Source organism: Brachycentrus maculatus, unplaced genomic scaffold, assembly GCF_059751285.1.
Source record: "Brachycentrus maculatus isolate JH-2025_06_01 unplaced genomic scaffold, ASM5975128v1 h1tg000166l, whole genome shotgun sequence".
NCBI classification, from domain to species: domain Eukaryota; kingdom Metazoa; phylum Arthropoda; class Insecta; order Trichoptera; family Brachycentridae; genus Brachycentrus; species Brachycentrus maculatus.
The window spans coordinates 2,050,262-2,062,532 of record NW_028280919.1 but is presented as its reverse complement, the minus strand read 5'-3'; the positions used below and the strand labels follow the sequence as shown (position 1 = coordinate 2,062,532).

The window sequence follows — 12,271 nt, the reverse complement described above, 5'->3', positions numbered from 1 at the left end:
GTTACATTGTTAATATTGATTGAAAATTAGTGAATAGTAAGGTGACAGAAAAATATTGTTATTTTTGTTAAAAGATGTAAATTATAGCCCAGATATATATTATTGTTATTTTTTTAAATTGTATGATTAAATGAATATTGGTTAAGATTACAATTTATTGTTTTATCCTTGTACAGAATACGTATGGAACAATGAAAAAATATTTTGATAAATTGCTCTTGATGATAAAATTGGAAAGTTCTCCTGTCCAGTAATCTCAGATGAAAATTGACACCTTATGGATTAAGCCGATAAATTGATTCACACGTCAATCTCTAAGTTATGAGTAATATCTAGATACATATGTAATATCATTTTCAATAATTTAAAGGTTGACCAAACCTATTTAACAGATTTATATTATCCACTGACACTTCGTGATGGAATTGCATTTTAATATATTATTAGATTAAAACCAATATTTTTAGCTTTTCCACTTTATTTTTATTTGACCAGCGACCGGGTTTCGTCGTTACCGACATAGACCAGTCTGATGATGTCGGTAACGACGAAACCCGGTCGCTGGTCAAATAAAAATAAAGTGGAAAAGCTAAAAATATTGGTTTTAATCTAATAATATACAAACCTATTTAATAATAAATTTTAAAAAGTATGACTAAGCTTTAATTTATTGAAAATATATATTTTAATAAAATAATCATTTCTTGTTCTGTTTACTACGTACCTTTCTGCAAAACGTTATGTTAAATTTTAATTTTATCCAATATTGGGTTAATTTGTGTTAAGGTGACAATTTATGATTTTTTTATGACTATTGATTAAAAATGATGTGATTTTATCTAAACAGACACAATGTGAGTTGTTTCGATTATACAGGGAGGGATAAAGCATAAGTCAAACAGTTAGCGTCTTTTCTCCATTTACCACCATACTACTCCACCTATTTTTTTTTCTTACAATTATAACGTATTATTATTTTTTCCTTTTTTAAGTTCTGTATTTTAAAAGCAAAATGAATACATACAATTTTAAAGAAGGGATTTAAAGATAATTTGGTTGACTAATTATAATACAGTAATTGAATAAACGAACACCACGAAAACATTTAGAAACAAAACTCGGGCTAAACTCTTGCCATGCCTGAAGAAAAGGGGCATCTGAGATGCGTTTATATGATACTGAAAATGGTTAAAACGGTTGATCTTACAGCGACTGTTGAGCCATTTTTGCCTATGCCACCTTGCTGGAAAGACTGACAGAAGGCTAGAAATATTTGCAGATATCCGCAGAAAAACACCCAACACATGGTGTACGCCAAGTCTACGCCCAACCAGCGGATCTGCGAATACAAAGCAGAGCAGAAAGCTGCCTTCAATACATTCTCAATCGGGTAGTCAGCGGCCAGATGTCTTCCGATCCTATCGACAAACAAACCTGAAATATGCACATGGAAATTGCGAGTCTCCCAGTTTGTAATTTACCCGATGAATTTAATGACCTGAGTGAAGACATCCGATATTAACAAAATAGATATCCACCAGAAGTAAATTGAAACATGCAAAAGTATATTTTTACATCGGACCATGAGATAGAAAGAATTGCTTCTGCAGAGATGAATGCATTCCGCAACACTAGGTAAGTAGGTACACAGCCAATATATCCCCCATTCTTCGGAACGGCCATTGGTAACTTACTGCCACGGTGGAGCCGTTCTTGCCCACTCCTCCTCCCAGTATGACGGAGAACACGTTGAACAGGGAGTAACACGCGCACAATATCGTCATCAGACCTAATGAGTGACGGAACTCCAAACTCTGGGTGATCTTCACCCAAACCAAACACCACACCATTATTAAACAACACAAACAAATGCAGAGTGACATTCATCTCAAAAAATATATATTTCTTGAACAAACTCTACTATTATTAAATATATGATCCCCTTTTAACTTTAAAATAATAATTCATTTTTGGCATTTTTTATAATATGATTATTCCGTAAGAAGATTGTCATTAGTTGTAAAATTTTCATCAAATTTTCAACATATTTTTTGCAGCATATGTTTTTTTTTAATTTAAAGAAATAACTCACAAAGGCTCTATTTTAGTGACTTGTCTGCAGTTGCGAGAAAGGAGGGGTGAACACCCAGACAAATTTTGCGAATGCCAGGAATCAAACCGACAATGCTAGTTTGGCAGTCGACCATCTACCGAACTGTACCACAAAGCCAAGTTTAAATCAACATAAAATTTTATACATAGAATGCATAAATTATTTCAGATTATTAAAAAAATTTACGTCAAAAGTTACATCACGATGACAAAGAAAACAAATAATAAAATAAATATATGTATAATATATTCCATTAAATTACTGTTTTATTTTATTGATTAATTATCAATTACAGAACGAATCCAAACAAATTCTCAATACCATTGGGGTCAATAAACCCTTTTCAGCATCTACAATTCAACGATTTTACCCTTCAATAGTCTTTTCACAAAATAAATGGTGAATTTGTAAAGTGTGTAGGTGTAACAGTAAGTAAGAATCCAGAAAATAAAAAGTGAAAAGGTATACGTACCGGCGTCAGCCATATACTAGATCCGAATATGGCAGATATTGTGTGTATCATGATGATGGCAAACTGCGCCTCGGTGACGTCAACTTTTCCAAATTTGAGCGTTCCCGAAACGTAGGTTTGCCAGTGAGCGCAATAAAACAGTGTTATTGCACAAAAACACTGAAAATAACATCAATTTACAATCAAGAAAACAAATCTATTCACATTTTAAAAAGACCTTTGTAGTAATTTGAAGATAATCTTCAACAGTGGTCCCCAAACCCAGTAACCGTCCGCAGATCAAAATCGTACCGAGTCACTGAAGGCCCTGTTTAAAAATTCCTTTAACCTTTCTCTCCTGGTGATATGTATTTACTACAACTCGACTTTAAAAATGAGAATATCAATATAAAATATAACAGATGCGGGCTCAGAATTTTTGTATTCCTCCGTAATATAATTACGTATTACATAAAAGTATTACAATAAATATATTTGCTTCTTCTAACCCTTATCCGCACCCCAATGGTGCATAGGGCACTGCATCGTATAGAAGCAGTGTTATCTTGATCGTTAAATACACGAAGGGAAGGTGATCAGCCTTCCGCTTCAGGTACCAGTCCAGGGTCATATTAAATAAATATTAGACTGAAAAATCACTAATATTAATTTTGACCCTCTTGGGAATCGAACCCGGGACCTCCAGCATGGTAGCCTAGCCGACGGAACTAAACAATTTGTGAAAAAATCGGGGATAAAATCATGAATACACAAACGTTTCTCAGTGAATGGAACTAAATAATTTGTGAAAAAATCGGGAATAAAATCATTAATACACAAACGTTTCTCAGTGAATGTATCTATGTATTATGAAAAAAAAATAAATAAATAAAAAAAAAAAAAAAAAAAAAAAAAAAATAGTGAATGCATGCTTGCCATGCTTTACGGTATGCGCATGTCATAGCGTGTTTACAGCGCCAGTAGTGCGCAGATCGTCTTACGTGGCGGTCATGACGCTACGCTAGCTATTTCAGCTACTTGCGATATTTTTTTTCTGGTTTTCAGATACTTACCACAGCTAACATTGCTACATTTCATCTTCAAGTATGGTCAATAAATGCAACATTTTGGAATATTCACGTTTTTCCTGTTTTTAAATCACATTTTCGTATGGTGTACAAAATACATATCACCGTTGCACGCGGAAATTTTTAGCACCGTAAGGGAAAGGTTAAAAGAATCAAACAAACCCAATTAAAAATGAAATAATTGGTTAAAAACAAAATCAGTTGAGAACCCCTTGGTTTTATAAGTTGGTAAACACTATCTCAGTCAATTAAAATGTAAAAAGCAATAAAAAAAATAATTGCATGTTATAATGAGTTTAATACTAATGATATAAAATTAAATAAAAAACGTAATATTATGATAACATATACTAGAAATTTATAACTTCATCAAGGCTCAAAATGCCATTAAGATCAAAGTTCATTAATTAATTCAATAAAGTTTATTTCAATTTAATAATGTCATTTAGACATCAGACCATATTACTTCAGAAAAGAAAATCGGTCAACGATCTTTGACAGGTCAAAATAATATGCAACGAGACAAATAAGAGGAGGATAAAGTTTTGCTTTACTTGACAAAAACCAAAGTCGCCTCTTTAATGCCTGCATCCTAACAGTGCTGTTTACTAGTCGTAAGACCTCACTAAAACATAGAGCAAGAAACTGGAATGTATTTTAAATAGGTGCCGGAGGCGAATACTGGGTGTAAAGTGTTACGACTTCATCAGGAATGAGGACGTGAGGAAAAGGACCCAAAAGCCCCTCATACTGGAAGCCTTAAAGAGGTGAAGATGGATATTGTTTGGATATGTCCTTACAATGCCACCTAAGAGCATTAACCTCCCATGTCTCTTCTTCTAACCCCGAGGATTCAGGCGCCCCGGAAGACCTTTCACCGACTATATTCAGCGGTACTTCAGGATGCCAGACTGACCTGGGAGGAAGCCAAGGAGATGACTTGGAGACGTCTCGTGTTGGCCATATACCCCACATAGGAAGCGAACATGGAAATAGAAGAAAGATAGATTTAAACTGTATATTCACCTGAAAGAACATCCATGTTGGATATTGACCCAACCGGACTGCATTGCAAGCCGAGAGGGCTACAAACACAGTGGATATTGAGTCACATCCGTGGTCGAACAGTTCCCCCAGCGGTGAGCTAGTGCCAGTCCTTCTAGCTTGCTTGCCATCGATGGCATCAAGACTCTGGTATATAAACAGCCCCAGACCGCACAGCCCGTAGGTCCATCTTGGAGCCTCCGTTTGGGCATCAGGGCTATACCTGTAAAATGACAACAGCTACTTGAGTAAATCCACAATTCTTCTTCTTCTTCAGCTTAGTGTAGACCTTGTGGCCTGTTTTTAAGAGGGATTAGCCTCCTGCGATGTCAATCCATCCCTTTAGTGGACTTCCCGGAGTACAGTGCAATGTGGGGAAGTCTGGATGGTTCCATTCTCCTCACATGCGCATAACATTGTCTCCTTCGTTGCTTTCCCCACCTAACGACATCTTCGATCTCGCATATTTCCCTTATCCTGTTGTTCCTTATTCTGTCGCGTAGACTTTTGCCAGATATGCCTCTTAGGTCTCTCTTTCTTTTCTGACACTCTTAGAGCGTTTTTTGTGACTACGGTGTCCGCTTAAATCCACAATTGATTATTGTTATTTTTATATGGGCATCTCAAACTACCATTATGACAACTCTCATAGCAGAAAAATTTCTGTCAAACTGCATCTGTGCCAGTCTCAATAATAATAAACAGTATTAATAATATTAGAGAAGAATTTTTCATGTAAAAAATGGATCTTTCAGACGAATGTGCCGCAAAAAGTTGTATGATAGATGTTTGAATGGTGATATAAGGAAAGAATGCAAGACTGAGGTAAGCATTATCAATAAAATTAAGGTTTAATTCAAATTAAGATGCTTTGCACATGAGGAACAAATGAGTGAGGAAAGAACAGTAAAACAAATTTGTTGAAAACAGCAGCAGAGGAAGACCGAGGAAAACTTAGCATGGCATTTGAGTATTTCAAATACTTAAAAGTGGTAAAGTCAGGAGTTGTAATAATTGGTATGCGGAAAGGCATGAATGTGGAAGAGTCGAAGATTGTTTGAAAGGACAAAGTGATTCGGCTTTCTATTCTCCGTTTACCTTGGCGGCGAAGCGGCGTAACGGCTAGTTGGTAATGTTTGTTTATTCATGTATATTTTTTTAAAGCCTTCACACTTCAGTAAACGGTAAATAAAACCAATTATACACATATCGCTCATTTGGTGCCACAATGACTTAATTACACTTTTTTTAAAAACAAGCAAAATATGTCAAAATGTGCGGAAAGGCTATTAACATCCGGAGAAACATTGACAGAATTAATTTTGTGGTGAAATGCTGCGAGATGGCGCGAGTATCATTGTGTAGAATTGAGTAAAATGGCGCCATTTCTGTTGCTACAACGTCTGAATGGCATCTCCTGTAATTGTTGGGTAATATCGTAGTCATACAGGAGAAAGTGACCAAGTGCATTGTTTTACAAAAACGTGATCATTGACTGTTTGATATCTTACTAGCTTAATATTGCCCTGAAAAACATCCCAAAGGATTTTAAACTTGGAAGTATAATATATTGACTAGTTAAAAATGACTAACTGCATTGGTGTTTATTTTCTTGCCAAGCAATAGTGACTTAAATGGCCCTCCTGGTCACTTTCTCCTGTACGACTATGATATATCCAAAATTAAACATGGTTATTGGATTGAATTGTAATTTTATTTACATATATCGCTCACTACTTTCAACAACGTTATATATCAAAAATCATCAATTTTTAGTTGTGCATGTTTTTGGAATGCCCAGAATATGCCCGTTTCAGGGCAAAAAGTGTTTTTTTTGTATTTTGAAGAAAAGTTATTGTTCAATTATTTTTTCAAATATACTAAATATTTTTCAAATGGAGAAAAAACATTCAGGTTTTACCTAAAAAGATCTGATGCACAGTATAAAGTTGATAAGTGACTTGATATTTATTTTTAATACATTTTATTATATTTTTGAACTTCTCCTTATTTTTGAACTTTAAAAACGATCTCCCGAAAAATTAAGTTTTTTGATACATTACGTTGTTGAAAGGAGTGAGCGATGTATGATAATATGTGACGCGTTTTCGTCTTTTTAAGACATTTTAGAGTGTTTGATAATGTCTTAATAAGATGAAACGCGTCACATATTATCATTTATAAGTAAATAAAAGTAGAATTCAATCCAATAACTGTGTTTAATTTTGGATATATTACCTAACAATTCAAAGTGGAATTCTACCAACTGCCTGCATTAACAATAAATCTCCTACAATATTTCTAAAAGAGTAATTATGCTATTGTTGCACCAAATGAGCGATATGTGTCAGTATAATTGGTTACAAACATGCAGTTAGTTTTATTCAAGAAAAAAAATCTGATGTTGGAAATTGCGCAAACAAATGCAGTCATAAAGTGAGCAACACTGGAGATAGACTTTCTCTTTTTCAATGAATATTGGATGCTGTCCACTCGTAATCTGGGATATGAATAGTAATAAATTAACACATTTGTGAATAACATTGACCAACTGTATATTCACCCATATAAAATTGAATAAATTTATTAAAATATTTATTTTACAAGAGAAATTTTTATGAAAAAGTAATGAGTTATTTATACAATTTTGATTGGATTTTTTCTGTGTTAAATGCGTGTGATTTCATATGCTTCAGCTGGCTATATTTCAAACCTATTTGGGTTTAAAATAAAGCATTTTTTCGTACATTTTGAGTGTGTCCAAATACTTATCACAAATCTGGATTATCTCCAATTAGGAGTTTTTTTTTGACATCTCAACATAAATGAAGAAGAATATGGAAGTCTGGACATTTACGGGGCTTACGACTGTCATATGCTGGTTTAAGTGATCACTTTACACACGTGTAACATTTACCAATTCTACCCATGATTGACAACATAAAAAACACTTTTTACCAATTTAAATACCTCTCATAAAATATAATTTAATATAACATTATTCGACTCAAATCAAATAATAAAATAAAAAAAAAATTTTAAATGTCTCTTTTTTACTGTCGATAATAATAATAATAATATACACCTCCTATTGATCTTGTTTATAGTATTCCAAAATAATAAAAAATTGTCCTGACCACACAATCAGATATAAAAATGTATTTAAAATCCCTAAAATGTACACCAAGTCCTACCAAAATTCATTTTTGCGATATCTGTGATATGAGCAATGTAATGCTTAATGAAATCGACATCAATAATGTTTCTTTTAATACGTTTAAGAGAAACATTGTTGATGTCTATTTGACTAGTTAACAAAGAAAATGTCTATTATTTGATAAAAACATGAAATGTAAGTTTATTATATAGTTATACTTTTTACAACATTTTGAGTGTGTCCAAATACTTGTTCACAAAATCTGGATTATCTCCAATTACAGGAGTTACTTTCATATGAAAATGGTCGTAAGCCCCGTAAATGCCCAGACTTCCATATTCTTCTTCATCTTTGATGAGATGTCAAAAAATAATAGTTATACTTTTATGTACATGACAGTTTATTTTTATTTTTAGATTACTTAAGTGAAAACTTGTCATTAGAATGTTATTCTTTTCATTTTATTATATTATGTTATTTTCGTTAAATATTCTGTTGGTTTTCCAATAAATAAATAAAATATAAAATACAAAAAAACTATGATTGTCAAGTACCACAGGATGTGTTTTCAAATCACACAAAGACAAAGTAATGTTTTCAAAAAATAATTAGTCAACAAATTTGGAAGAAAAGAACAGCTACCAATTCTGCTTATACACCTAAATAAAGTATTATAAGGGAAAAAATCTAAGTTCTCCGGAGTATTTTATCACATAAACAGTAAAACATATAATAATACAAGTAGTTACTTACAATTGTATGAAACCTGTCAAGTTAAAAGTATAATGACTAACTAAAAAAAATCTAACTATCCATCATGCCACTTCCCCGCGGGAGTAGGCAGATAGAACGCCACACCAATCCGTCTTTGCAAACAATCTTCGACTTTTTGACATTGATGCCTCATAGGTGTATTGAGTTGGTTTGGGCATGTGAATCGAATGAGTGAAGAAAGAACAGTAAAAGAAATTTAGGGGGCGAATTTGGTTGGTGATATAAGCAGAGGAAGACCGAGAAAAACTCGGCGTAATCAAGTATTTCAAATACTTGAAGGTGGTCAGGTCAGGTGTCGGAATAATCGGCGAATATATATATAAAAAATATAATACATTATTCAAAGTGTTGCATAAGACTTATTATAAACAAATTCCATCTATGTTCTCTCAAATCAACCTAGCATGTGAGAGTACACTTAATAAAATGACGGATGATCACATCAGAGGAATTAGAGAAAGTATTTAATTCCAAACGAGAGAGATTTAGAGTAGCACCTTGTCTCTTCAATCTTAAAATTTCTCTTTCATATAACAACAAACCAGGTGAAAAAATCTACATAGTGGTTCGAGTGTTATGATGAACGATAAAAGACAACTTGAATGACAAAAAAACCTAACCAATAAAACTGAATTCAAATTGACAGGAATTTGACATTAACAGTGAATGAAATTATCGGGAGCATGAACACGGAATTTAAACAATATAGTAAGTTAAGAGACACAAAAAGAATAAACAAATCGACAGGATTCTGCGAATTCGTTGCTGACCTAAATCCCGAGAGCAAAAGCAAATGCGGAGGCTCTAAATCAAACGCCCATCTTAATTCTATTAAAATCATGACTGAACATTCACTTACCAGACTAATATTAAAGTAGTGAAGATATTTATTACTAATCCTACTATGGTAATTAAATTGGGGGCAAGCCACAATGGAACTAGGGACACCAGCCAGGTCCACCAAGGCTGAAGCAAGGTATCCAACAGGCTCACGCTTGTGCACGAATATTTATGATCACCTAGTCTTTTTAACTGATTAACTGTCATTAAACGGTCCTTGTAAAAATGCATTTTATGAATTTATATTATCAAAATAGTATCATCGAAAACGCACTATACGCCAGACAGAACACGAATCAGCGAACTACGACAGACAGCGAAATGTGACAAACAGCTTTCCAAAAAAAACACATAACGATGGTCCGATGTTTCGCGATTACAGCTGATTGCAGCGCGTCGGGTGGTAAATTGTGGTACTAAAGAATTAAAAGTATCGCATTGGAAGGAACATGTATTGCCGTCCGACCGCCAGATGGTGCTGGCAACAGATGAAAAATGCGGGAAATTTTAATTTGATCGCGGTTTCAAAAATATACATAATATATCTAGACAAAATAAAATTCTAAAAATAGGAAACAAAAAAATCATCATTACAAACAACATGCTAGAAATATTTTTTTTATTGCAGGTTACGTTTCATGTCTCTTTGTCAAATAAGAACCTGGACCTAGTCGAGTGTCATTGATTAAGACTTGTAAAAGTTCATTATAAAATTCACTACTATGGCCGCATGATTGATTACCTTTTAAAACCGTCCTTGGTCAATATTAAAGGCTTTTAACTAAAACAACCTCTCCTAACCTACTTACAAGGATTGACGACTTTTAATAAAATTGTCCAGTTTACGTCATTTTTTCATCGCTGATAAGCATCGGTGATGAAAAAAACATTAATTTACAATAAATCATCAAATTTATTGATGATCGCTAGGGGGATAATTACATTTTTTACTGGCAACATTTTTATTAACAGTTACTAACCGATATTTAATAACCGAAACAAATGTCACTTTCAGACAAAATTGTTCGTTTCAATTTTAAAAGTACTCGCTCATAATTTCTGGGTGTGTATTCCCTTGAATAAAGATTACCTACGTCTCCTTGGATGGGACATTAATATTTTGACCATTGTTCCTGTGTAAGTTCGGACGAAATCCGCTAGGCGTTGACCTAAACCAAATCGACTTCAAATGTCGACCATTTGTGACCTCATGAATTATATTGACTTATTATTGTGATTCCAGAATCGATGACAATAAAATATAACGTTCGCAGTAGAATTTAAATCTGGTAGAGATTATGTTCCTATGGTTGATAGTAGCTTAGACCATATTTTATGAATAAACATGCTTAGGTTATACTTATATATTTTTTAAATTCTCACATTGAGTTGCGTATATAGTCTTACCATAGGTTAACTTGGCACAATCTCCCAGAACCTTCTTATTATTATCATTTTAAATTTGTTGGTTGCCTTAAAAAAATCCTTGCCAACTATGTACAACGATTTATAGCATATTTAGTTTATATCTCTTAAAAAATTAAAGTGGGTGTGTATAGTTCACAACAAATGAATATGGATTATCCCTAAAAAAACAAATGATACAACAATACACTAGACACAATGGATTCTTACATCAATCAAAATCCGTCACATAGCTCATTTATTTGTCTTATTCGTCTTGTGACATTTTCCAAATAAGACACCACTAAATCCGGTAAATCCTTATGTCCTCTTCACTCATCAATTTTTGTCAACTGAATACCCTCTTTTACACATAAGCCATTATTATTACCATATTCAAATATATTGAGATTCTTTATAATGATTAAAGAAAACACTTGTTTTTTACCACTTGAGTTATATTATAGACTACATGTTTCAGAAGTTAAACTTCCATCATTCAGGTCTGTATAATAACTAAAATATAAAATATAAAATTGTTCTATAAACAAGGAGAGGGGAAAGTAAGGGGAAGGGGTTAGTCAAGGGGCGGAGGTTGAAAACAAAGGAAAAATGGAAAGCAAAGGTGAAGAATTTTGAAACAATATATTATTTAATAAATTATTATTAGAATTTAGGTTTTTTTGGACTACTAAATTTTCAAGATAATTCACAATTTGGCCTTTATATGGAACAAGGTGTAATAATTTTAATTTTAATTTAAATTAGAAACTATTATTTAAACTCAAACTATCTAGTTTAACATATCATGTCGGATGAGGAATTTTAATCGAATTAAGCATAATCATGATTCTATTACAACCACTGATGGCAATAGCGGGTTCATCTGAAGGGTGATAAAGGTAATACGCGTAAATTATGTCCCCAAATCAAATTACAAACACCACCTCGAAATTTATTATGGTTTTCTTTTAAGGCACAACTATTAATCGCAAATTAATTTTCTTTAAACCCAGGTAACATTTGACGTAATTGATTTTTTAATTCTTAAAACACCGTTTTTATATAGAAAAAATAAGGTTTTAAAAAATGTAAGGAGTTAAAAAAAAGTCATATATAAACCCGATATTTTTTTCTAAATTAAAATCGGACGCCAAGTGACGACCGGCTCTCAGCGCAGCCGGACGCTTAAATAATTATATTTTTGCTAGTAAGGCCTTAGAGAAAAAGGCCGAATATTCATTTATCATTCATCCTTAACTTTACGTGATCCATTTAAGGGGACATTCGCAAACACAGAAATCATTCACCGGCGAACCACTGAAGTTCACGCCCGATTTATATTCGATATTTATTGGATATTTTATTGTTTTTTAGAAAACATATTGAAATTTTTTTTT

At 33.0% G+C, this 12,271-nt stretch overlaps 1 protein-coding gene across 4 annotated transcripts in view; it reads right to left on the bottom strand.

The window, feature by feature from the left end:
* The window catches only part of bbc (choline/ethanolaminephosphotransferase 1 bbc), a 30,988-nt gene extending 21,189 nt beyond the window's left edge, over positions 1-9,799 (bottom strand). For 2 of the 4 annotated variants that reach the window (XM_088261799.1, XM_088261801.1), the window contains exons 1-3: positions 9,487-9,799; positions 4,679-4,919; positions 2,586-2,744 (exon numbers count right to left, since the gene is read on the bottom strand). In XM_088261799.1, the coding sequence (XP_088117925.1) occupies positions 2,586-2,744; positions 4,679-4,919; positions 9,487-9,698 (612 nt within the window). In that variant the 5' untranslated portion in view covers positions 9,699-9,799. Of the gene's footprint in view, positions 1-1,207; positions 1,340-1,694; positions 1,824-2,585; positions 2,745-4,678; positions 4,920-9,486 lie in introns of all 4 variants that reach the window. The other 2 variants (XM_088261800.1, XM_088261798.1) reach the window with 2 other exon arrangements.
* Between the last annotated feature and the right edge of the window lie 2,472 nt (positions 9,800-12,271).